At 50.6% G+C, this 25,436-nt stretch overlaps 10 protein-coding genes across 10 annotated transcripts; 5 read left to right on the forward strand and 5 right to left on the reverse strand.

Annotated features, from left to right (window-relative positions):
* Positions 1-1,434: 1,434 nt before the first annotated feature.
* On the forward strand, positions 1,435-3,500 carry N7443_007874 (FAD-dependent oxidoreductase; the record flags this gene model as incomplete). Its single annotated transcript, XM_056887930.1, has 4 exons — positions 1,435-1,850; positions 1,905-2,301; positions 2,356-2,536; positions 2,593-3,500. The coding sequence occupies 4 exons, from the start codon at positions 1,435-1,437 to the stop codon at positions 3,498-3,500; spliced, it is 1,902 nt and encodes a 633-aa protein (XP_056739621.1).
* Positions 3,501-4,409: 909 nt separating this feature from the next.
* Positions 4,410-6,633, forward strand: N7443_007875 (uncharacterized protein; the record flags this gene model as incomplete). Its single annotated transcript, XM_056887931.1, has 3 exons — positions 4,410-4,464; positions 4,513-4,982; positions 5,032-6,633. 3 exons carry the CDS (start codon positions 4,410-4,412, stop codon positions 6,631-6,633), a joined length of 2,127 nt encoding a protein of 708 aa, XP_056739622.1.
* Positions 6,634-7,290: 657 nt separating this feature from the next.
* Positions 7,291-7,959, forward strand: N7443_007876 (uncharacterized protein; the record flags this gene model as incomplete). Its single annotated transcript, XM_056887932.1, has 1 exon — positions 7,291-7,959. One exon carries the CDS (start codon positions 7,291-7,293, stop codon positions 7,957-7,959), a length of 669 nt encoding a protein of 222 aa, XP_056739623.1.
* Positions 7,960-8,299: 340 nt separating this feature from the next.
* On the reverse strand, positions 8,300-9,946 carry N7443_007877 (uncharacterized protein; the record flags this gene model as incomplete). Its single annotated transcript, XM_056887933.1, has 4 exons — positions 8,300-8,816; positions 8,870-9,470; positions 9,526-9,818; positions 9,870-9,946. The coding sequence occupies 4 exons, from the start codon at positions 9,944-9,946 to the stop codon at positions 8,300-8,302; spliced, it is 1,488 nt and encodes a 495-aa protein (XP_056739624.1).
* A 902-nt stretch (positions 9,947-10,848) lies between these two features.
* pigc (phosphatidylinositol N-acetylglucosaminyltransferase) lies at positions 10,849-12,397 on the reverse strand (the record flags this gene model as incomplete). The annotated part of the gene is made up of 2 exons (XM_056887934.1): positions 10,849-11,993; positions 12,046-12,397. 2 exons carry the CDS (start codon positions 12,395-12,397, stop codon positions 10,849-10,851), a joined length of 1,497 nt encoding a protein of 498 aa, XP_056739625.1.
* Positions 12,398-13,473: 1,076 nt separating this feature from the next.
* N7443_007879 (pantothenate kinase) lies at positions 13,474-15,042 on the reverse strand (the record flags this gene model as incomplete). The annotated part of the gene is made up of 4 exons (XM_056887935.1): positions 13,474-13,801; positions 13,853-14,366; positions 14,426-14,708; positions 14,806-15,042. 4 exons carry the CDS (start codon positions 15,040-15,042, stop codon positions 13,474-13,476), a joined length of 1,362 nt encoding a protein of 453 aa, XP_056739626.1.
* A 1,239-nt stretch (positions 15,043-16,281) lies between these two features.
* On the forward strand, positions 16,282-18,620 carry N7443_007880 (DEAD/DEAH box helicase; the record flags this gene model as incomplete). Its single annotated transcript, XM_056887936.1, has 9 exons — positions 16,282-16,667; positions 16,724-16,781; positions 16,850-16,985; positions 17,036-17,399; positions 17,458-17,531; positions 17,585-17,736; positions 17,799-17,992; positions 18,045-18,193; positions 18,274-18,620. 9 exons carry the CDS (start codon positions 16,282-16,284, stop codon positions 18,618-18,620), a joined length of 1,860 nt encoding a protein of 619 aa, XP_056739627.1.
* Positions 18,621-19,190: 570 nt separating this feature from the next.
* Positions 19,191-20,571, forward strand: N7443_007881 (polysaccharide deacetylase family protein; the record flags this gene model as incomplete). The annotated part of the gene is made up of 3 exons (XM_056887937.1): positions 19,191-20,224; positions 20,279-20,368; positions 20,397-20,571. 3 exons carry the CDS (start codon positions 19,191-19,193, stop codon positions 20,569-20,571), a joined length of 1,299 nt encoding a protein of 432 aa, XP_056739628.1.
* A 395-nt stretch (positions 20,572-20,966) lies between these two features.
* On the reverse strand, positions 20,967-22,352 carry N7443_007882 (glycosyltransferase family 31 protein; the record flags this gene model as incomplete). Its single annotated transcript, XM_056887938.1, has 2 exons — positions 20,967-21,296; positions 21,348-22,352. 2 exons carry the CDS (start codon positions 22,350-22,352, stop codon positions 20,967-20,969), a joined length of 1,335 nt encoding a protein of 444 aa, XP_056739629.1.
* A 1,263-nt stretch (positions 22,353-23,615) lies between these two features.
* Positions 23,616-24,803, reverse strand: N7443_007883 (phosphopantothenate--cysteine ligase CAB2; the record flags this gene model as incomplete). The annotated part of the gene is made up of 1 exon (XM_056887939.1): positions 23,616-24,803. One exon carries the CDS (start codon positions 24,801-24,803, stop codon positions 23,616-23,618), a length of 1,188 nt encoding a protein of 395 aa, XP_056739630.1.
* Between the last annotated feature and the right edge of the window lie 633 nt (positions 24,804-25,436).

Genomic DNA, 25,436 nt, shown 5'->3' on the forward strand with positions numbered 1-25,436 from the left:
TGGAAGGATCCAATTGAATGGCAAATCACTAATTCACAATATCAAGCTTCGAAAGGATTCCTGAGCGCTACCCTTGTCACAAACCTGTGGGGGACTGACTCCGTGTCACATAAAATACCGCCGTGAGAGCCCGCGCCCTGCAGGAACGCAGAGAGAAAATTCTTCGTTGCTTTGACTTTTCGTCACAGGAGCAAGCCTCGTGTCCAGCAAGGATTCATGGCTGGAGTGATAGTGTCCGACATTCGGAGTAGTGAGACAATCTCGGTGCGGTACAAGCAAATGATTCAGTTTCGTACTTATCCCCGATCGATTCGGGTCTGATCGCGGGCTCCACGAGCCATCGCAAATGAACAATGAATATTTTTCCGTCCAATTCAGCAGTAGAGAACATTAATTTAACTTCCGAAGGATTCCATCGGCGGCTGAGATACCACATCATTTCAGATCTCGGAAATATGCCGTTCTTGGATTGCCGTCCAGGTTTACCTTTTTGAGTGTATGGTTCAGGGGAGCCACAGCCGCGAGTTTATTTTGATTTTGAGAAACTCTGTACGGGGCATGTCGGCCAAATGTTTTCAAAGAAAATAAAATTAAGTCGTATGATATCTAGCCTCTGCAAGAACGACCAAGCGGGATCCTCCACTGTCAATTCGGGTGGATCGGGAATGTCCAAGTGGACCTTCGATGGTTCCGCGGGGGCCAATTCGGGGGCCAATTCACGGCTGTTGAGACGTTTGATTCCCCTTGACACTTTGGCGTATTTACCTTTAGACAAGTTTGATCGAGGGGTAAATAGTCCAAAGCCACATAGTTGAATTGTATCTATTATTCCGTGTACATAAGTCAAATGCAGGGGTCACAAGGATTATTGCAGGGTAAGCGAGATTGTTGGCTAACGGGAGAAAGCCGACGATGCACGCAAAGGTGGGGCCCATCGGGATATGAATGGCTCGAGATCATTGAGCCGGAAAATCCGAGGACCCCTGTCACTCTAGTCACTTTTAGAACCAACACGACCGTCGCAGATTGAGTGTGGCGCACACTTCGACGTCAAATAGTATAGCGTTTGGATAGTGCCAATGTAGCGGGCTCCAGCAGGCTTGAAAAACCCTCCGAAACTGTCGACTACCATTGTACCTCGGAGATCAGTTCGGCTGCGATATCCAAGAAGGTTTAGATTCACTATCGATGACAAGTTCCGAGGCAGAGGTGGAGCTCACTCAGGGCTTTAGGGAATCTTCCGAAGCATCCTTGTGGGTCTTCCCCCGTGGCGAAGCATAATAACAGTACCGAGAGTCGCTGGACAATGTGCGAGCTTGTCTTAGTGAATCTTCTAATAGCCGTGGGCTCTGGTGTTTTTAAAGGCTTGAGTCGCCACATTTCTGGTAACCTTCCTGCGGATCCAACTGAATCATTAATTGACTCAACTCGGTGATGGCGCCCAGTTCAATCTTTGCAGGAGCTTTGCTCGCATTTTACCTGGCAACCCCAGGAAGTGCCGCTGCTGTGCAGAAAGTGTCATCGGTGTCCGATGCCGGGGCTCCGCTGTTCACAAATGAACAACTCCAGTTGACTGAACATATTCTGTCCACTGCAGCCCCCAATCACACCGCTCTTTTTGACTTCGCCAAGAACAGCAGCTTAAGCGTCCGGTCTCGCAATGAGTGCAAGGCCTACCCTGGAGATGCCGCATGGCCCTCAAATTTTGTGTGGACCCTGTTTGATGAATTACTGGGTGGTGCCCTCATTAAGACAGTGCCTCTGGCCGCTGCTTGTTATTCTTCCTGGCCCGAGTATGATAGTGATGAGTGTGACACCATCACTGCGGATTGGACAGATTCCAACCTTCAGTGAGTGATCAGATGGATTGTGAACTCACAAAATACCACTGACTATTTGGAAAGCGCGGCGGACCCGGCTTCGGTGATGTGGCCATTGTTCGAGGGCAGAACTTGTCTCCCCACAACGAATGCTTCTGCCTCCTGCACGGTTGGCGGTTATAGCAGCTACGCTGTGAATGTCAGCAACGTGGCTCAGGTCCAGTTGGCTGTTAACTTTGCTCGTAACGCTAATCTCCGTCTAGTCGTCAAGAACACTGGCCACGACTTCAATGGCAAGTCCACCGGTGCCGGTGCCTTGGGTGTTTGGACTCATCACCTGAAGGACATCGATTATATCAAGAACTATAAGAGCCGCACCTACCAGGGCCCCGCGGTCAAAATGGGCGCTGGTGTGCAGGCTCATGAGATTTATGAGAAAGCCAACGAGCTTGGTTTCACCGCCGTTGGTGGTGAAGGCAAGGTATGTCTACTAAACCATAGCATTGACTTTGATTACTAATGGAGAATCATGAAGACTGTTGGTGTTGCCGGTGGTTATGTCCTTGGTGGCGGCCACTCGCCCATGTCCAGCATGTATGGCCTGGCTGCTGATCAGGTCCTGGCGCTCGAGGTTGTTTTGGCCAATGGTCGGTTCGTTACCGTGACTGAGGAGACCGATCCCGATCTTTTCTGGGCTATCCGTGGTGGCGGTGGTGGTGAGTCTTCGCTTTTGTCTATCCTGATATCTTCTTTTGACTGACTTTGTTACCAGGTACCTTCGGTATTGTCACCTCGGTCATTTCCCGTGTCCACCCTAAGGTTGGCGTGACTGTGTCGACCTTCAGCTTCGCCACTAGCACTAACGTCTCCGCCGATACCTTCTGGGCTGGCATCCGCTCTTACGTTGAGAGATTCCCTGCCTACGCCGACGCTGGCACCTACGCCTATTTCTGGGTTATTGCGACTGGTACTGACTCTTTCGAGTTCTTGATGAACCCCTTCTTTGCGACTAACCACACCTTGGCTGAGTATAACGCTCTCGTGGAGCCGTGGTATAAGGATCTCGCGGATCTTGGAATCTCCATCACCCCCAACTCCACCTACTACGATAACTACTACGACGCCTGGATGGCTGGCTTCCCGCTCGAGACCGTCGCATCCTCTGTGATGATGACTGGCTCCCGTCTGTTCCCCCGTGCCAACTGGGAGACCACCTACTCGTTCAACTCAACCTTCGACGCTCTGCGCACGACTGTCACTGCCGGGTATGCCCTGCTCGCTTTCAACATGAAGGCTGAACTGCAGGATGGCTACCCTTCCAACTCTGCCAACCCGGCCTTCCGCAACACGCTCCTGCATGCCATCACCTCGACCAGCTGGAGCAGCACTGCCAACAACACGGCCATCAAGGACCAGATGGAGACCTTCACCAATGATGTTATGGGTATCTGGCGTGCTACCTGCCCGGACGCCGGTGCCTACATGTCCGAGTCCGACATTCTCGAGCCCAACTTCAAGGAGGCATTCTACGGTTCTAACTACGCCCGCTTATGGAAGCTGAAGCAGATCTACGACCCTACCTTCCTCTTCTACGCTCCCACTGGTGTCGGTAGTGACAACTGGGTTGTAAACAGCGAGGACGGCCTTCCAGACCAGAACGGTCGTCTGTGCCGCGTTTAACCTGGGACATGTATCGCCCGTGTAGTGTTGTCAAAAGCTTAACTATAGATTCCATGCTGCATATACCTGAGTTCTAACAATCATGGAGCAGTCTGTATGATTAGAAATTAAATCGTCTGGGAAGAGAATCGTAGCTCTGCTCACACTTTACTCACCGGTCCTTGCGTAGCCGTATTTCATCCAATTCGACCCTCAAGGATACCGTCATCGTTTTCCCCCCTTCTTTACCGAGTTTTAAACATCTCTCTTGTACTTTTATAGGCTATCCTGACCCCAACACTATAGTATTTATAGCCGAAACTAATACTAGCAAACTTACCAAAAAAAAGTCATAGGCGCCTACGCGACGAACGATAATCAAGGACTTATCCTCTAGAGCAAGCTAAGAAGGAAGCAAAGAGAAGGAAATTCTCGGATGTCGTAACAAAATCACTTGGAATGGCTAGATGGGAGTGTAAAAAAGCCAAAGCCGTGCCTCCCGTGGGCATACGCCACATCCGAGGTCACTACTTTTGGGCAACGATCCCAATACCAAACCCAACCTCGTTGTTTCACCCCCGTGCGTGGAACGTCATGCAATGCACATCAATATCAAACGGTTTCATCAAATTCAATTTTCCCAGCGAGTAGTTAACACCTCGCTTCTAACCTCGCTTGTTCCCCGGATAATTAACAGAGCGCTGGTTGGCCCGCAGCCGACGATCGTCGGTGCTATCGCCTCTCTGCAAGACACGGCCGATCGCCCCCTCTCTTCATGTTGTACCGCAAGGTCTCTTCGAAACAATGTGACTCTGTTATGATTGCACGGTTACATGTCTTCTCCGCACCCAAATTCTGTCTGGACTTAAATATTCGAAGTCACCCAATGCGGGATTTTCGTAGTGGGTACACGTAACGACACACGACATCATGCAATTGAGGAGTTTACTTCTGGGCACTACTAGCGCCTTGGCCTGGCTTGGAGGTATGGATGAGCTGGTTCGGTTGATTGAAACACATTAACGTTGTCTAGCTTCCGCTCGTCTACTGACCGTACCGACAACGCCGTTCACTGAAACAGGAGGCACCTACGATCTTGCTCAGCTTACACATATTGTGGTAGATTCTCGATATGCTGATGAGGTCGACCACAATAGCCAGACTTGGATCCCTCCAACTCTGCAGCAGTTCGCGGAGACCTTCCAAGAGGACCTCAAGTCTGTCCTAGGATTGACTGTGCAGCTCGCAAAGAGCACAAAGCGCAAACCTAATGCGATATTTCTTACCCTAGGGAACAACACCGATTTCAAGGATGTTGCTGGACGGCCTACCTCGGAAGGATACTCTCTCAAGGTCGATAATAGGGGCCTGGTCATCACTGGCGCCAGTCCTTTGGGCGCATGGTGGGCCACCCGGTCAATCATCCAGGCAACTGCTGGAGACTCGACCATTGCCAAGGGGCTGGGCGCAGACGCACCTGGCTGGGGTACTCGCGGTGCTTTTGTAAGTTGTTCGCCGTCCATTGCTCTACATAGCTAACACGCCTATCTAGCTCGATGCCGGCAGACACTACTATCCGCCTGACTTCCTGATTGAGATGTGCTCGTACCTTTCATTCTTCAAGCAGAATACTTTCCACATCCATCTTAGCGACAATCTCTACAACAATCTAGATATTTACTCGCACGAACAGTCGATGAATCTGGCAGCCGCGTTCCGTCTCTTGACCGACGACCCAGCAGTAGCTGGTCTGAACCGCCACGGAGCCAATGAGTCGTACACTCGTGAGCAATTTGATAACATCCAATCCCAGTGTGCGCGTCGTGGAGTCACTGTCATTCCTGAGATTGAGGCCCCTGGTCATGCGTTGGTCATCGTGCAGTGGAAGCCCGAACTTGGTCTTGAGGACGTGAGCATGCTCAACATCAGCCACCCAGATACTATCCCCACGATGAAGACAATCTGGAAAACTTTCCTGCCCTGGTTCCACAGCAAGGTTGTGCACATTGGTGCGGATGAATATGACAGCAGTCTGGTCTCAGACTATACTCACTTCGTCAATGAGATGAATACTTTCATCCGGTCCGAGTCCAACGGTCAAAAATCGATGCGCATCTGGGGCACCTTTACTCCTAAGGAGGGTGCCAATGTTTCCAAGTCTGTCTCTTACCAGCACTGGGATGTCAGCGCCGACGAACCGTACTACGACTATATCATGAACGGATACAACGTCCTCAATTCAGACGATTATATGTACCTCGTCGGCGGGTGGTCCGGGTCCTTCCCACAAACACTAACCCAGGACAAGGTCTTCAATGGCCCATATGGTGAAGCCTACTCCCCAGTCACCTTCGATACCAAGAAGAAGGGCGACAACCCAGCGCGCAACAACCCCCACGTTCTCGGCGAGATAGCCGCAATCTGGAACGACTACGGCCAGAACTCAACTACCGTGCTACAGGCCTACTACTCCTGGCGCAACGCTCTCCCCGCATTGGCAGATAAGCAATGGGGCGGCAACATCACCCAGGATGAGTATAACTCGGTTTTCGATACCCTGCATGCTTTGATTCCAGGGCAGAATTTGGATCGCAAAATCCCCAGCAAGACAGACACAATCTTGAAGTATGCCTTCGACGATTCCTCAAACACAATCACCGACCACTCCGGCAACGGATATCATGGTACCATTCACGGCTGCAAGGTCTCAGACTCGACGCTTCACCTCGCAGACGGATGTTACCTAGAAACACCCCTCGGCAGCAAGGGGCGCGACTACACGCTCTCCTTCCGAGTCAAGCCCACCTCCAGTACACCTGGAACTCTGTTCGCGGGACCAGATTCAATGTTCGTTAACGGCAACGGAAGTATTACAAACGCGACTCTGATCAGTGGCGGGAGTGCGTATTCGTTGAACTATACGTTGCCTGTTCAGCAGTGGACTGATGTCAGTCTGATGGCGCATGGGAACAAGACTATGTTGACTGTCGGCAATGGCAAGAAGGCGACGACGATGGAGTTTTTGGCGAAGATTGGGGTTAATGGGGAGTATCATGTGTGGGCGCCTATTGCGGTGGAGGCGCCGTTGGCGAGGATTGGAGAGGGGTTCACTGGATTGATGCAGAACGTTGTTTTGAAAGGAACCGCCTCTTAGAGAATTTCTGGGTGGTTTGTCCCAACATGGATCGTTTGGGTGTAGATAAGGTGCTTATTCGAGGAAGAAGATGATGATCTTACACAGTATTGTTACTTGTGGGCCCGGACAAGCTTCGTGGGCCCATGTCAAGTCTGTTGATTCCTACCTCCTTTACCCGAAACACCAATAGGTTTCAGTAGGTACCTTTTTCCATAACCAAGAATTCATGGCTTCCTCGCAGTAGGCAGCCTCACGACCCAATGCTGGAGCCAAGCCTGTGGCTTGATATGCGCCGTCGGGCACCCCGCGTTCTATCCGAACAGGAGCCCGGAAGCCCCAAGACCCTGATCAGAGCTAGCAATTAAATACACCAGTAATAATAAAACTAGCGGACATGGGCTTATAAAGTGGCTTACACCGTGGCTTATAGAGTGGCCGCTAGCTGCAACTGGACATCATCGGCCCGAATATAAACACCCAAAAGGGCAACGATAGCAAGCCCCGGCCAACCAATCACAGCCCCGAATCCACCACATGCCTTCATTGCTGGATTTCGGCCTTTGGCCTCGACTTGCATCTCGTACTTGCTCTTCTTCATTAAGATGACCCTTTCTGACCCCGGACCTTTGTCATGTCTCCTCATCTCATTTTTTACCTCGTTTCCTCGGGGCCACCATGAAGGTCACCCACTGCGTTGCGCTCCTATACGCGACCATTGCCGTCGGATTCCCGGTTAAACTCCTGCTCACGGGCGATACGCCAACCATCGTCGCCGAGCGAAGTGAAATCTTGCGCACACAACGACCCCTCGCTGCACAGGAGTCACATATCCATACCCCACGCCCGACGTTCCAGGAGTACATTGCTCGCCTACGGTCCGGAGCTGGAGCTGGAGCTGGAGCTAGCATCTCAGATGACAGCAAAACAGCCGAGGCCAAGACCGTGCCCTCACATTCCGACTCGCACTACAGCATTTATGGCTCGTGGGTGGGGAAGTTTATGTCAAATGACAAGCCGGACGACGCGAAATCTAGCGCGAATACTTGTCACTCCCGAATCATCACATACCTCAAGCCTGCGGAATTGCTCGATTTTGTCGATAATCATGGACCCGAGTCCGTTGCACTGGGATTATTCGTTCTAGTCCCCATCGCTTATTTCATTCTTGAGCTGCTTGAGCTTGCGATCAAGTCTTGTACCCAGGAACGATATCCACACCGAGGTCGTGATCGTGTGCGTCTAGTGGGGCCGGAAAGACAGCTGCGGGCGTGGAGTCATCAGCATCGGGAGATGCTGGTGGAGAATGAGAAGCATTGGTGGCAGGCGAGGCGGGCGAGATATTGAGCTTATGCTGTTATGCTGGGGGAGGTTTTCATGATATGTTCTTCTTTTGTTTTCTCGATACCCACTTAGTGCAATGAATTTTGCAGAGCGTAGGCTCTGCCTTTCTATATTTGTTCTCCGTCACAATTTAGGTAAACCACTTAGATGCCGGCAGATGGGATGAAAATACCGATATTTTAGATTGTGACACCAGTTCAGCATCTTATTAGAATATAGTAGTAAGAAACACTAAACAGCATCAACCGACAACACCTCCACAGAAAACCTCGAAAACAAACACCAACCATTTCACGCATGGGGCGTGGCGAGACAACCTAGCCTCCGAACCACAATTATGCTCTTAGGCATTAATATTGGCCATCTTCGCAGCCAACTTTTTCACCATATCCTTCTTCTTCTTAGGCGTCAACCCCTTCTGTGCCAGCTTCTCTGCCCCCTTCTGCATGTGTTTTTTAGCACCATCCGTCACCTTCTTGCCACCATCAACATGCTTCTCTCCACCCGCAATAACGGGCATCTTGGCACCATTAGTATCCTGCTCGGTAGTCGCAGTCTTAACACCATTCTGCATAGCATCAAGGTGCGCAAACTTGTACGTATCCTCACCCAGACTCCAGGCCATAACACCACCGAGTTTCTTGGCTTGGACAATGTCGGTGAACTTCTGGGTGATCAGCTCGGGGGTGTCCCAGGTCCAGAAGAGGTTGGTCTCCTTATCCCAGTAGTACTGGCCGCCTTCCTTTTCGTCAGTTTTGCCATTTTTCTCGGCTCGGCGCCAGGAATCGGTGATGGAGATGCCCTTGCAGGTGCCGTAGTCGGAGAGGCAGCCAGCTTGGCAGAAGTCATCACCAGAGCCGCTGTTTGCTGTTAGTTTGGTTTTAAGGGGAGGTGAAGGGGAGATTTGGCTTACCAGTTTCCGTAGGCGGAGCAGCACTGGCTATCAGGGCACTTGCCTTCGCCGGAACCACACTTGCCGTTCGTAGAGGTAGCCAGGTTACTGGGGGGAGCGCTCATCACGCTCTTCTCGAACGTCAAAGCACCAGACTTGCCGTTATCTGAGCCGTCATCGTTCTCAAGCTTGACAACCTTGCAGCCCAGAGGATTCTTATCGCAGTCGGAGTCAGGGTCAGTCGTGAACCACTTGGCGTAGTAGGCAAAGCCAAGGTTGAGCATCTCAGGGTCAGCGCCAAAGTCAAGATAATCCTGGACAGCTTCCAGAGATCCCTGGACACTGGTATGGTGGGCGGTAACATTATCACGGCGGTTCATCAGATCGTAGCTCATGACGTTAACCATGTCGACTGACTTGAAGATCTCGGGGCCCGTCTCCTTGTTCCAGGCGATCATGTCCTGCTTGCGGCCGGGGACGGCGATGGAGAGGGTCTTGTTGCCGATTTCCTTGCGAATGGCAGCGAGGAACTTGGGATACGTCTCGATTTCGGACACCTTGTCTGAGTTAGGGACTTGCTTGTAGTCCTGACCGTTGCCACCGGGGTATTCCCAGTCAATGTCTAATAGTGGATTAATATCGCCATTGAGGTATTGACTGTCATTGGATTTTCATACCGACGCCGTCGAAGCCATTGGCATCCAGCATGGATGCCACGTTCTTCGCGAAACGTTCACGACTGGCGTCGTCCTTGGCTCCCTCCGAGAAACCTTCGGTGTCGCCCCATCCACCAATGGCGATCATAACCTTGGTATTAGGGCTGAAGCGCTTGCGCATGGTTTCAACATCCTCAAAAGGCTTGAATGAGGGAGCAGAGTCCGAGTTGAACAGCTTTGTAGCAGCAAAGCTCATGATAGCATGGTCAATGTTTGTTGTTTGATTCACACTGGGAAGATCGACTGTGTGATATCTGCATAATGCATTAGATAGATGGCAAGAACATTCCTCCAAGTTGACTCACTCATCAATGTACATGGCAAACCGCATGCTAGCAGCGGTTTGGGCGGCCAAAAGGCCGAGGGCAAGTTGCTTCAGCATAGTGGAGGCTGATAACAAAGCAGTGCTGAGAAGGAGAGAAAAGAATGTATTAAGAAGAGAAGACCCGGAAGCTGAAGGAATAACCCAGCGTTCGACAACAGGTAGGCAGCGTCAAGCTGCACTGTTTCACAAAGGACAATGGACGAGGAGAGGAGGATGGAAAGCCACGCGCGCTGATGGAAATAACACGGTTATATACTGCAAAACATGCTCAGAATGATCACCGTGCCGGTATTGGCCTTGACGCCCAAGGGGTCATGCCTTTTCCTATACGAGGAATAGTATGCCTCGATAGGCTCGAGGTGCGGGGCTCGTGGCTCATCCCTGTCCCTGAGTGGGTTTTTCAGAGAAGGCAATTGCCCAGCGATGCTGGGGAAAGGGAAGCTCTTGGTGATGAAGGGCTTTGGAATGCCGGGTGAACCGGGTGGCGCCGGCTTGGACCTCGGGGGCCATCAGCTGGAACACGATTTGTCTTCTTAGCACGAGGCATTTAAGGTGAATCTATTGTTTGTAAGTCTTTGCCGACGAATTGTAGCGCCGAATTGGTGGTCAGTTGGAGGTTGAGGGTGGAGTAGACTTCGGGTGGAATGCTAGATCTGCTGTGCATTCATCCCCCTCTCAATAGCATTCCGTTGCGGAGCTGATTATCTGCGTAGATACACGAATGGTAAGAAGTATTGCTCGGAATTTCGACTCGATCTTGAAAATCTTGAGCCTGGCCAGTAGACCGAGAGCTTAGGTCGTTGGCAGGGGGTTTTTACTACGAGGTGATAGCGGCGATGTTAAAGGATGCATGAGATTCTGTAAGCATGTATACAGTGATCTAGGGGTATAAAGAAAGCCCAGAAAACGCCGGATCTATGACACACTGGTGAAAATGTTCGCAGCACTGGACAATAGCATTAGTTCCAGTGCCGCCGAATAATGGGACGCGCTGGATCCCAAGGCCCGATGACCACATTCTTATACTTCTGCAGGCTGATGAGCCACCAGCTACAGCCTCCCATTGTCAGTGCAGTCAGGATACTGCCAAGGACAGACCCAATTATGGCGGATGCCCATCCACCACTCAGAGTCATGCCAACTGCGCCTCCAGCAATGATGACTAGAGCGAGGGAAAGAAGAACATGGCCAGTCCACGACTTTTGCCGCAGTTGGCGACGGAAAATTGGGAACAGTCCGAAAACTTCCATGGAGAACAACATCAGACTGAACACATGGGTGGTAGATGGTAAACGGGACGCGAGCACCGTTGAGGCCATCACAGCCGCGTTGGTTGAGAGGGAAGCCGGAAACTTGGTGGCGCCTGCGCCTTCACCGCGTCCGTAGTCAAAGGAGAATATATTCATGATTAAGAGCCAGCAACTCATCGCCCAGATAGAGTCACTGGCTGTTGACTTGGTAAGGGATTTGAGAATAGGACTGAGTCCCAGCAAGGAAAAGTAGATCAAAAGTGCTGACTTGACCGTAGATAGTCGCTGGCGGTTGCGTGATGAGAATAATGACGAGCGATCAATCTGAGACTCGTCGCTACTATCCATAGCACTGGGCGCAGTCGAAGCTTCAGTGTGGGACGAAGGATCCGGCAAGCCATTTATTACTGGACTTCGCTGTGGTAAATGCTCTTTGGACTCGTTGCCTGCCATGGATAATCCAAGACCATGGATTGGACTTTCATTCGTGCCGTTGGGCTGAGTGTCATTACCGGACGGGTTGACAGCGCTCGTCAGGGAGCTTGAGCTAGAACCATCGTCACCGATGACACCATTCGTCCCTTGTGAGAGCTCTCTCTGTTCAATCCAAATCCAATTGTCCCAAAGGATCCAGCCCATGGCAGTTCCAACACTCCCCCAGCAGACAATCGAGACTGGACTCACACGGTCTTGGACGATGCCGACAAAGCAGCAAACGAATATGACAACCGAACACACATGTTGCACAATAACGGTCGAGTCTGTGACTAGTGGCCAGAAGTCATACGGTCGGACTCTCGGGTTTCTTTGAAGATGGTCAAGAAAGGTCTCCGTATCGGTGTAGTTGTCGGGATCTGTCCCACCCCGTCAGTACAAGCCCGTAGAATCCACATTATGCAAACATACAAGACTGCTTCACCCATAGAAGCTTCTTCCAGGCACCCTTCCGTCTTCGACGACCAGCACCTAATTTCCTCACGTCCTTCTGACTAGAATCTCCGCCAAGCCCCCCACGCGGAGGCCGTAACGTAGATACTGTCCCATCACTATTCAAAGACCGCAAACTCTCATCATAGTTGACTGGCGCTGAGCGAATCCTTGATAATGACGGTCCAAAGTATGCATCCTCGGGCGCGAGGCGGTTGGGATCGGGAATGCGCTCCTGTTCAGGAGCGTTGGACCCCGGGGCTCGATAGGGGTGTGTGTCGACGGGAATGGGTGGGGGCAACGGGGACCGCGATGAGGGTGGGGGAGTCATCGAGCTGAAGCGACTAGCATTGGAGCATGGCGTTGGAAAAGGAACAATTGGGCTTTAATTGTCCAGATGATTCGCGATGCGGAACGCGCAATCCCACGTGCATGGCGATGTTGAGGTCATGTGATCTAAAGCTTCTTGCAGCCTCGCCAATCAGGCATAAACTAATCTATATTTGAGGAAATATTTAGTAGTCTAGTAGTTGAGAATTGGGCCCGTGAATGGTTTTCAGAGAAAGAAAGACATTTTTGAATTGTAAGATAACACTTATTTCGCATTAAACCAAACACGTTAAAATGTACCTCCAGCAAAACAGCTTTGTGGACTTCATTCCGAAAATCGCAAGCGCTCAGGTTCCGGGAGCTCATTTTGGACATCTGACAATAATATCACTTTACCAGATAGAGAAGGGTGCATATCTTTGTCCTCCTGGTCCACGTGGGAGATAGCGGTTTCTCTTTGCAGACAAAAGAATTATTCCGAACGGCATCTTCATCAGTATTTGGAAGCCCCGAGGAAAGAAGAGCGGGAAGTGGTGAACGGTGGTGAAAGAAAGGGAATGAGCGAAGAAAGTAGACGAACATAGATACTAAGAAGCTGTATCCCACGTTGCAATAGTTGAGCAATCGCTTTGCTCACAGTTGAAGTAGAAACGGAGCTTCCTCAGGATACTCAACCATATGAACGAGATCTTCGTGAAAATTACCAATTGTGTTCTAATTAATAAATAACTGTTTGCCAAGATAAAACACGCATCCTGCCACCATTCTATCTGCTGACAGCTTTTCTAAGACGAGACGGACGGGATATGTAACAACGGGAGGTCCAGGAGTGTATCGCCGAATTTCTGCGAAGAACCCCACAGAGAAACAACGGAGTTGGAATAGAAGAATATGATTTCGAAGGTAGTTGGAGTGACGAACGCCATGCAGATGCCTCCAGCACATTTATCGGACCAAAAGAGACGTGCTATTTTTAAGTCTAGAAAGACCAACGAGTGGTTGAAAGTTGGTGTAGTATAGAAAGGGGTATCAGTGCTTCAGAAGTGGGTGAAGGTATAGAAAGGTCGCCCTGGTCCGCTATGATGAGCTGGGCTGGCTGTTCTGCGGCTGGTCGAATGTATTGTTTTGCACGAGGTTGCGGACCGCCTGCGGCACCACCACGTCGTCGACGCTGTTCCTGCGGCCCCAGTTGTGAGGCTGTCGCCGGATGAAAGCGCCGACGGCACCCAGGTAACCTTCATGTCGCAAGAAGTACGCTTGCTTCTCGCCCTTGGACCAAAAGCGGATGGCGTATGAGAGGGTGTTCATGGTCTGGCGGTGACCGCGAATAAAGGAACCGCCGAAGTAGATGTGCTTGACCTCATGCTTCTCGGACTGAAGATAGGCGATCTGGCCGATGTTGTTACTGTTGTATGTTAGCTTGGTGCTTTTCAGGCTGAAGAATAGGGAAACGTACCTAATGGCATAAAGAAGGCTCCGGCTCATATCTTCGTGGTGGAAGTTGACACCGCCGTTGGTCTGTTCCGGATCATCGTCGTGGTAAAGACCCTCGCCGTCCTCGGCACCTCGCTCGGCAGCACTTTTCAAGCGGAAGACCTTGCCAAAAGTGCTGGCAATTGCTGTACTCTTGAGACCAATCTTGGTGTAGTCCATTCCGTAGATATCGCCCACCAGCATGTCCACGCCGCTGTTGTCCCCGCGATCCGCCATGGCCAGCATGTCGTCAAAGGTACGAGCACCTGTCAGCAAGGACATTAGACCCCAGAATGTTCCGCCACCGAGATGTGTACCTCCGACGCGCTGGTATTGCCTGGGGCCGGACACCTTGATCATGGACACGCCAGACCCTATGTTGACCAAGAGATAGGGGTAGACGTCCGGTCGAGCCTCGGCAAATTGCATCGGTTCATTGTCGGTGTCGCTGTAAGTAAATACTTCGTTGGGGATCTCGGTGATAAAAAAATCCAGACCTGGTGGGGAGAGGGGTTAGGGCGTCCCAAGATCCAATTCCGGTGAGCCGGGGACCTACCAATGATCAAACATTCCATCTCCTCCTCTCGCAGAATGTTGACGTCCAGCGCCTCCTTAAGCTTATCGTAGAACTTGTATGCACCCCCTCCAGTTGCCACGACACACAGCTCGTCGCGCGGGTTGCTATTGCGCTGCTCGTGCTCCTCCTTGAGTTGGCGGATGAAGTTGATGCAGATGTCAATTCGGTGGGTTTCGAAGTTGATGAAGTTCATACGACCGCCATTGTCTTCTGCGTCAAGCTCCCGAGTAAAGTATACGAGCTTCGCAAGCGATCCGCCGATCTATATAGCAATTGTGGTCAGTCACGCCGTCCTCAAAAGTTTTCGCAAATTGCGGGGTGCCGGTCGCAGTGCGGGGCAGGAAAAATCCAAGACTCACGTCGACGGCGACGTGGCTCACGACACCGGTATGGTGAGGAAGCCGAATATCTTTGTTCTCGTAGTGAACCCCGTCGGCTTCGACGGGGCTTCGGGAGCGGTCGTCGTCGTCGACGATGAAAGCGCCTGTAACATTGATCTTCACGGCGCCGGGGTTGGAAATGGCCTCCTCCACCCTAGGCACGCGCCCAGGGCGCTTGCGGCGGGGATCAGACTCCTTGCAATCGGAGGGAGCCATGTTTAGATTGTAATTGTAGGGTCAGGAGAAAGAGGAAGGGAGGAGATGCTCGTGCCCAGGCTTACGGCGTACTTCTCCTTCTGCCCGAGCTGCCAAATCGGGATCCACTCAACAAAATCCGTGCCGAGGAGTTTCCTTTCCGAGGTCCCTGAATGTAACCTACATACTACCTTGTTCCATATTGTTATGTCAAGTACCCAGGTAGTGAGCACCTCGGGATTCAAATCGGGATTTAGACTATATATTCCTCTGTTCATTCTACCTAACCAATTCCATACACTGACATGTGGCCTGGAGCAGGACGCTCTACATCTGGGGCTCAGGTACAAGACTTTAGACTAGCTGCAGTAAATTCAATATTGAATACTACACCTAGCGTATGGCCGGGTGTAGGTAGCAAGATACTTACCTGGGTAGTTTCAAGAACTTTTCCAAGGTGAAATCTAGCGGTCACCTACGTAAAAACTTCTTCGCGGAACCTCGTGGAAACCCATGAAGACATGTAAATACATCCAATTCCCTCCAGCGGCATCTTGATTATACTCTAGGTCCAACTCGCAGCTTTATTCGGTCTCATTGAAATATATAAGGAGCCCGTGAGCCGTTAGATTAACCTTCGGACTTATTCTGGCATCTCGCAAGCTAGTCCCAATCCAGAAATATGCATTCAGATCACACCGGGGCACGGGTATTAGATGAAAAGGGAGCTATTTTCGAGCCTGTGCATGTGAAAGAGCACAAAATGTTTCTCTATTACTATATGCATGAGCTAGAGAACCGAAGTCTATACATGTATTTCACACTTCGACAGTGTCGCCAGGTGAGTTGAACCCCATGTACCCCATGCTATGAGTATCCCAGGCAGATTTATAGATAGGCCATTAGCAATCCATAGGACTAAGATGATTCTAAATAATTTTGAGCCAGAGAAATGAACACGTAAAATGATAAACAGCAGGACGTTGCTCTCGCGCCTTCCCAATTAAGTAAGTGTACTATCTCCGCGTTTGCTTGTAGACGTGTGGCCCTATTTTATTCTCCTCCTCTTCTTTTTTTTTCTCCCTTCTTCCTTCCACCTTTCTTGCCCCGCTGGATTGTTTGTTTTTGAGTTTCGTGGACCACTTTGGTCTACTCACTCTTGTTTCTCTCAGTTGTGTGAGCTGCTCGCAAGGCAGTACAGTACATCCACGTCCTCTCCTCGCCTCCCTCACAAGAAAGACCTCTCTCCACCACTCCAAGATGACGGATTGGGATCACTTTGAGAGTTCCAACTCTCACCCTCCCGACTCTGTAGACCCTGTCATTGCTGGAATGGCTGATGTCAACATCACTGAAGAAGGTGAACTCAGTGAAGCGAGTGAGCTCGCTGGTTTCAATCACCCTCCCAATCAGTGGACTGGCCCTTCTGGTGATTTTATCAGGGATGTTGCCGCCAGGGGCTGGTCTGATCGTATTCCGTTCGAGTATGCTAACCTCTCGAACCCTGAATTCGCCGAATGGGCATGCAACGCCAAGTGCTACGAATGGAGTGACGAATTTGGAGATGTTGGTCCAAAGAATGAAGAGCTCGAGAAGCAGCTTTTCAACGCGGACAATATGACCCGAGCTGGACTGCAACTTGACCGGTATGTCTAATGACCTGTCGTATATATCTGTTCCACTGACCAGCATCGATATTCAGGCTGAACGAGATCGACGTTAAAGTGGAAAGCGAGGATCGTGTGCTCCCTATTGTCAGTGTTAGTATCAATCACCCGTCCTTTCATCTTCACCACTGGAATTGATCTCTGTTAATTATCGATTACAGTGGGATCACGCCGGCTTGCACCCCATCATGAGACAGAACATTGATCTGTGTCTTTACACTACCCCTACAGCTATCCAAATGTACACTGTCCCTGCCATTCTCACTGACAGAGATCTGATTGGCATCTCTCAAACTGGTCGGCATTCAAAACATCACTTTTCACGATCATGTTGCTAACAGATACAGGCTCCGGCAAGACAGCCGCATACCTCATTCCAATCCTGTCCAAGCTGATGGGAAAGGCAAAGAAGCTGGCCGCCCCGCGCCCTGACATTGTCGGGCCTGATTTTGACGCAAAGCTGAACGGGGTCCGAGCGGAGCCTCTGGTCCTCATCGTGTGTCCCACACGAGAGCTGGCTACTCAAATATTTGACGATGCCCGTCGCCTGTGCTATCGCTCCATGTTGCGTCCTTGTGTCGCATATGGCGGTGTTCCATCACGTTTCCAGCGTGATGAGCTCCATAAGGGCTGTGACGTTCTGATCGGCACTCCTGGTCGGATCATTGACTTCATGGGACAGGGCCACGTCCTGTCACTTAATCGTGTCAAGTGAATTACCCGGACACTAACACGAACCCTTGACTCTGAAAAGCTGACCCCAATGAAGGTACACCGTCATTGACGAAGCTGACGAGCTGCTTCATTCTGACTGGGAGGACGATTTCAAAAGAATTATGTCAGGTGGAGGCAAGTATCAACGTTAGTCCACAATCTCGGTGACTTACACTCTCTAGATGCCACCGAAGATGATGATCATCGTTACATGATGTTTTCTGCCACCTTCAACAGGGACTGCCGAAAGCTTGCTCGTGAGTATCTCAGTCAGAACTATGTTCGCATCAGCATTGGCCGGCCGGGCAGTTCACATTTCAATGTTGAGCAGCAGGTAAACCTATCCACCCCTGCATGATGTTGATTGGAAGTTTTGCACACTGATTGTATTATCAGATCATCTACGTCGAGGAAACCCGGAAAAACGACGCCCTCTATGACCTCTTACTGAGCATGTGCCCCATTCGAATTCTCGTTTTCGTCAACAGCAAAAAGCAGGTCGACTTCGTCGACGCATTCCTTTACGAGCACGGTCTCCCCAGCACCTCAATCCATGGTGATCGAACTCAACGTGAGCGAGAGGATGCTATGTGAGTATTTCAAATTTTGGATGTTATAACACATTGTTAATTGATTTTACAGCCGCTCTTTCAAAACCGCACAGTGTCCGATCATGGTCGCCACGGCCCTCTCTGCCCGTGGTTTGGACATCCCGAACCTTATGCATGTGGTCAATTATGATCTTCCGAGGACCAATCATGGTGGTATTGATGAATACATTCACCGCATCGGTATGTTTGCCTGTTTTCTTCTTTGTTCCTCGCACATAGTTTCTCCTGTGTGTGGATGCTGATGTTTCTTATTTGCTTAGGGCGCACCGCTCGTATCGGAAACGAAGGGCTGGCAACTTCTTTTTACACCGACAAGGACCGAGACCTTGCCTTTGATCTGGTGAGAATCTTGCTGGAGTGCAACCAGCCGGTTCCCGATTTCCTTGAGGAGTACATTCCGGCCGGTAGTCGTCCTGTATTTGACGACGATGACACCGATACCGAAAGTGGCGACGATGAGAACGATGCTGGGGTTGCTGGAAATCTCCACGAGAACGAGGACAACCTGGGCGAAGATCGCCAGGGTTCTTCCCATCAAGAGACCTCTGGTTCAGACAACACGGGTCTGGTCGGATCTCACTGGGCTACCGCCGATGTGACGCTGTAAACAGTGGATGCACTTTCTGGTGAAGTTCGAATTAACCTTCCCAGGATTCCCCTTCCACTCTCCAGGTGCAAGCGGTGATGGTGATCAATGAAAATTCCGACTGAGGGCTCTGATAAGCGGATTGTTACAAGCGGATCTTCTTTTTCTGTCACGCCTATGGGTCTATGGTTACCCCTCCCCTCTTCACTGCCTATGGCCAGTGCCGATGGAAAGCCGTTGACGCGGCTGCCTTCCTAATAGCGAGCTGTGTTTATCTGTCCATCCATGCTTTCGCAAATAGGAATGCGACTCTATGCATTCATTTTCTTTCCCAGTTTGAGCCCTCTACCTCTGACTATCGTGTAGCTATGTAATGAAATATGGCAAATTTCTGAAAATGGGTTGTCTTCTCCTAGTCAGTCAGGGAAAGAAACGGGGCGACGCCTTCCCAACTGTAGCACAACGTACCTGCTTTACTTGCTTATACTTTAAGCTCCGCTCAGTCATCGCTTGGCTCATATGGCCAAGTCCCCCTTGGTTAATTCTGCATCGCCTATTCACTCCTTAATCTCCACCGGCAGGTTCGTCGCCATGAAGAGCCATATTTTACTATCGTCTCCTGTCCTCTTCTTGGCCTTCTTCCTCCAAGCAATGAGCCTCGCGCACGGTCACTATAGCGATCAGCATTGGTACGAGCCTCGAGAGCAGCACGTACTCTCTGCCCCAGAAAATGCAAGACCCATGCCATCACTCATCATCGACACATTTCAAAATCCAACGCACAACGATCTCGGTTTCTGGCATGGTGCTGGTGAAGATCTGGCCATGCAGTACCAACCTGGCTCCATGCAACTCTTCCCAACTGACCCGGATCAAAACTATCATACACAATTCGAAACGAACGGGTGCTTCAGTATGATTCCATGGCGAAATCAGTTCTTACATGTTGAATTTGTCGGCACCGACCAGTTCACCGTTTCCTTAAACGAGCATAACGAGGACTGCTACCCTCACCGTGCTCCGTTCCCGGGTGTACCAGACAGTATTGAGGCATCACGATATATGATGAAAATGGGCCACGGTAGCACCGGACATGATGGAGATGGCCATGAACACGATGAGCCCATTCGCGAGGAACACGGCAAGAAGCAGATATCCAAAGACAACGGTGGCGGCGATGAAGACGACCAGACCCCTGCTGCGCCGCCGAAGAAAGAGCTATTCATTCCGCTTTCTCACTTCCTGATCAATCAGAATCGTGTCGTATCTGTTTCCTTCTCGGGATTTTATACCAATAGGTCCATCACGCTGCATCGGGTCGAGATTGTTTCGAGTGTTCCGCCGCCGAGAAAGGAAAATAACTACTTCAAGATTCCCGAGAAGCTGCCTACGGGCGAGTTGATTCTTCGATGTACTCGGCCTAAGTCGTTTGCGTTCGGGATTGATGATGGGTCGCCTCGCTTTGCGCAGGAGGTGATGAGGATTCTTGATGAGGAGAATGTTCGTGTTACGTTTTTTGCTGTCGGAGCTGGACTCAGGGATACAACTACGAATCTCACCAGGTTCTATCGTGAGATGCTAAAGAAGGGACATCAAGTTGCCCTGCATTCTAATACTCATCCCAAGTAAGTTGAGGTTTCCAAAGTGTGCATGCAATGCGTTTACTGACCCTTGACTAGAATGGAAGCCCTGCCGACAATTGACAAGATCGATAATGAAATTATCCAAGCCCAAAGAACCCTCAAGGAACAACTCGGGATCGAATGTGAGTATAATCCAGAATCATTTCACGAGCAGCTCTAACAACAATGGCAGCGTCGCACGGGGCGGCAATCTCGCTGTAATGCACTTCCTCAACCCCACGACCGTCGGGTATCTACGCCAGTTCATCCGACATGTCAAAGGCTCCGGGTTCAAAATCATGCGCATTGACCAGTGCATGGAGGATCCCGACAGCCCACCATTATCGTGAAGAGCAACATCATGTATCCATAGGGGGGGGATCATGAGGTATATTTATTACCGACGGATATTCTTATACGGTATACTCTTGTCTTGCGTCAGTCTGCATCCCAGTCAATCCTTTAACAGTGATTCTTCCATGGAATAGAATTAATTTTATAGGGGCGCCAAGGTTCGAGCGCATAGGATCTCTATACTCGATGCCAGTTCGATGTGAGGTTGTACTCCAGTACCAACGCTAGCCAAAGATTCGCACAACCCGGAAACGAAATCATGATAACACATTATAGAAATAAAGACCCGGTGTTGATGCCATGCATATAAAGAACCCCCACATCCATCCTAACACCCGCCAAAACCGGGAGATCCAAGAGAAGTCAAAATTTCCAACGCCAACGCTTAAGCTCAAGAAGTATCCCCAAACTCGGGCGCTCTGCACAACCCCTTTTTATCCATCATTTTCCGAATCCGGCTTGTTAGCCAGCCCGATGCCGCCTCACGATGCGAGCTGCCAAGGCGTGGGCTGCTGCTTGTGAAACAAGTGTTGTCGCGGAAGCTGAATTGCACGCAGGTCTTTTGGACGTCACAGATCTCGCGACAATCCTCAAAGCTTGTTGCAAAAGGTTGTTCTTCACCGGATAAATTGTCCCAGTTTAAGCGGGTTGGGGAGATGGCCATTTCGGGGTAGATGAATTCGCGGAACAGGTCGCTGTGGAGAAGGAGGTGTTTGTTTTTCTGGGGTTGTTAGTTTGGTGTTTATGCAGTAGGGAATGGAGGAGGAATTACTTCGTGCCATCGTTTTTGTTCGTATTTCCAGAGATCTTCGATTTCTTCAGCTTTGAGGTGGTGCAGTGCGACGGCTATATAGCACCATGGTTGACGGTATAGTTCTGTTGTGAACTCTTCTAGTTCGCCGAGGTTGGAGTTTTGTAGAATCGGCCAGGTGAAGTGTAGGTTGACGCCTGCGTCGGCTAGAACCTTGCCCAGGACACAGTCGCCAGCCCAGTGTCCGTCTGTATAGTCGTCGAGCTCGGCGCGGCGCGACTCGTATTGTTCGGAGGCTTTTGTGAGAGCTGGGTTGGAGAGCATGAAGCCTGAGCCACCATGGGCGAAGATGACATCTGCGATCTGAGTCTCGGTGCCGAGGTAGTATGGCTTTTTGTGGTCGAACTTGGCTAGCCAGGTGAGTAGGGTCGGCCAAGAGGGGTAGGTGTCGGCCTCCATGAAGACAAACCACTTGGCGTCGGGCTTGTACTTCAGTGCCTCCTGCGCCATAGGCAGGAACTTCCATTTGTCCAATTTCCATCCCGGGTTATTTGGCTTTCCAAAGTTGGTGTTGTCCTCATCGGCGAAGTCCTCCTGTTCCAGACCTTTGCGCCCTTTGCCAGCGATCCGATTGTAGATGTCGAAATCCTGCACACGCATCTTAACACCGGAGTCAATGGTACTCAATGCATCGTAGATCTTAACACCCTCGATCTCCTCCTCGAAGTCGGAGTAGATCACGTAATGCGGGATGCAGCTGAGGGTGGTCTTGAAATGGATCGGGACTTTCTGTCGAGCTTCGGTGACACCTGTCTTCATCACGACGAGAATATCCTCAATGCCTGGGAGAGGCGGGCATCCCGTAGAGGGTTCGCCGGCATATTGGATATTGGCGTCGGCGTCGGCGCTGGGGCGGGATCGTCGTTGCGGGAGGTTAGATTGCAAGGAGACGAGGTAGTATAAGCAGAGGAGCCCGATAGCGGCAGCGACGGCAGCGAAGCGGCGACTGAATCTTCGAGAGAGCATGATTGAGGAGAGTGCCTCAGTCCAAAAGGAACAGGTCGCCTGCAGCTGGGGAAAGGTGGGCGCTAAGCAGTGATCGACGGGGCCGCGCACGGCTGCTGACACACGCGGGACGCGCACAGGGTCTCTTGAGGTATTGAAATTGCGGAATGTCAACCGTCCACAGCTTGAATTCGCCAAGTTTGAGATGATTGACTTGTTCTAATAGATTCACTTGTCCTTTTTTTTTTTTTTTTTTTTTTCTTCAAACCTTCTCTTTGTCAATAACGCCCTTTGCTCATAGCGTAGGAGCATCTCGCTGCGCCCCTTGATCATCGTGGAGATCTACTTCACTGCCCCAATCTAATTACCCCTGGGTTTCCTTTCCAGGAATGTACCATTGATTCTCAATTGTGTCATAGTGACCGTGATTCCCATGGCGCTGATAACCTATATGTAATATGAGCCCGTGTAGACATAAGACATGTGGTTTGATATTCCGAGGTATACGAGGTCTTCCAAAAGATGTATACATCTGGGCATCTGCCTTGATATAAGAGATCGTTGTGAGATTTTCTTATCTAAGCTCTCAGCTCAGCTCCTGGGCAACTGAGTGCATTTGGAACCAACATTGAAACCTTGGAATTACCATTCAAGAAGCACATGTGTTCAAAATTGTTTTAATTAGCTTTGAAGTACAGTCGGCTCGGATACTGCGAGTGGTTATGAGAATCGCTACGTTCAGTCGTGTCCAATAAGACATCTGATAAAAATCAGGACAGCAGTGCTATTGTAACAATGTAAATTCCTCAGACGTGCCCTGAAAGAGTATCAAGTTGCTTTTGGCTATTTCTTCCAGATAGTTGTAAATAACATCTGTATGGGGAAGCAGGACGCCTCGCTTGAAGGGTGTGTGGTCAGCCTATCAATCGCTCGCAGGGGTTGCCGTCGCTTTTCCTTCTGCGGCTGTGCTGAAGGTATGTGTTTGTGTTGGCGCCCAACAGCAACATTAGTACTTACAATGTCCCTTTCAGTTGACGGGTGGCGTTCAAGCTGCCCTACTAGCGGGCGTTCAGGTAGGGAAGTCGAGCTTCTTTCTTAGACTTTTACTCAATGCTGTTTCGATAATTAATTCGTTTCAACGATGGATCCGGTATGCTATTTCAAGACTCTCCATGGACTCAATAGTAAGCTTATTATACACTGCCTTTTCAACATAGAACTCCTTTTATGAAAGGTCACTCGCGTGTAAGAACCTTTTCTCCGATAAATTAACGAGAATAGTCATTATTGCGCCGCTGCCTTCTTCTCTGCAATCCTCGCGTCGTGCAACTTCACTAACTCAGGAATGATCAGACTCTCAATCTCAACGCCATCCTCCATGCCCACCGAAGGAGGCTGATCCGTCTCATTAGCTTTGCCTGCCTCTCCCTTCTTGATCTCAGCCAACCCAACTTGATCCTGCGCACCGGAAATACTCTTGCTGCGCCGAGACTTTGGAACCCGAATCCATCGCTCGTACGGCGCATCTGGCGTGATGAACACGACCTCCCATTTGCGGGTCGAGAGCATATTACCGATAACGAGATGGTGTGCGTAGCGCTGCAAGGCAGTGCGGGCCTTGTAGACCAGCAACGCGGGATCGGTCTCCAGTTTGAATGAGACAACCATACTCCCATCAGGAGCCCAGCCGTCAACAAGTCTGTGCAGGAATTTCGGTACAGGGTCAAGGTCAATAATCAGCTTCTTGCTATTCTTTGCGGGCTCGTTCTCGTTCTCGCCAGTGTAAATCTCGTCGCCGGCGACTGCATTATCCCGGAAGTTGGCTGGAATCTCCGAAGACTGAATCTTATGCTCTGCCATCCGGCTGCGCGGGATGAAGAAGTCACTCACGGCAGCCGCGAGGTAGAAAAGCGCATTATAGCCCAGAGGCCGCATCAGCTTCGCCATAGCGCGCAGTTCAAACATGTACTCGGCGACTGTGGTGAAAGATAAAAGAAGCAGACGGTTGTTCTGCTTAGCATAGCGGTATTTGCGCAAGACATCGCGCATCTGATTCTGGTACTCATTGCGCACGATGACCGAACCATCCATCGATCCATTCGAGGGCGGCGCCTCATCCATGAAATCAAGGAAACAGTTCGTCGAGTGGCTATAGTGCCGCGAATACGGTAGGAGACTATACTGCCGGTGCAAGAAGATCACCGCATATCCCTGCTCCAGGAAGTACTCTGCGGAAGTGGCTCCGCGGGTACCCGCGGAGAAGTTGTCGATGAAGCGAACTGTTTGCGCCTCTAGGGGCACTGTCGTTCCACCGGAGGTAACGAGTACCACACGGCGGTTTGCTTCGACATGAAGGTCGATGAATGCGCGGGCCAGAGCCTCGTGTCTGGAGAGTGCCTTTGGTGGCGGGTACTCATTGAAATACACGGACTCCGCCTCGGCGGGTTCCATATCGCCGAGTGAGGGGCTCATAGTGTAGTCGATAAAGCTCTCGGTATGAGAGCCTGATGCGATAGTAAACTGGGATAGCTTTGCGTTGAGGCTGTTACCCCGTGTTCTCAACAAAAAGAAAAGCTATGCCTCGCGGAGTCGGGAGGTTCGGGCAAATCAGAAGCCGAGGATGCCGCCCACAGGAGGGGTATGGTGGATGCGACCGTGATGTCTGTCAATCCAACGTTGCGCGAATGATAAAGTCCAGCCCGTTTATTGCAACTATGATGAATGAAAGATGGCTTTTTTCTTTATTAGGTCGTTTTAAAGAGGTTAAGAAGCTCTCGCGATCGCGGCAAATGTCAAATTGACAGTAGCGGAGATCGGACTCTCCTATTTCGGGGCTAGCGCTGCCGCTGGGCCGATACTGGAGCTTTGACTGCGAAGATGATCGCTCAGTGGATGGGGATTCCTGGATATTGAGATGACTGGTTGCTCGTCGCCGATGCCGAGGCGTCCGTTTCAGTCGATGGTCACGTGTTACCTCATCGGGGATATGGCGAGACTCAATTTACTCTGTACAATTCATCACTTTCGGGTCTACGGAGATCATTATGGAATTCAAAGGAGCAAAGTGCATTGATCTTCGTCCATGCTAGAATGTTATTGCCGATT

The sequence above is a fragment of the Penicillium atrosanguineum genome, assembly GCF_028827265.1.
Source record: "Penicillium atrosanguineum strain IBT 20685 chromosome Unknown utg000006l_segment0_segment0, whole genome shotgun sequence".
NCBI classification, from domain to species: domain Eukaryota; kingdom Fungi; phylum Ascomycota; class Eurotiomycetes; order Eurotiales; family Aspergillaceae; genus Penicillium; species Penicillium atrosanguineum.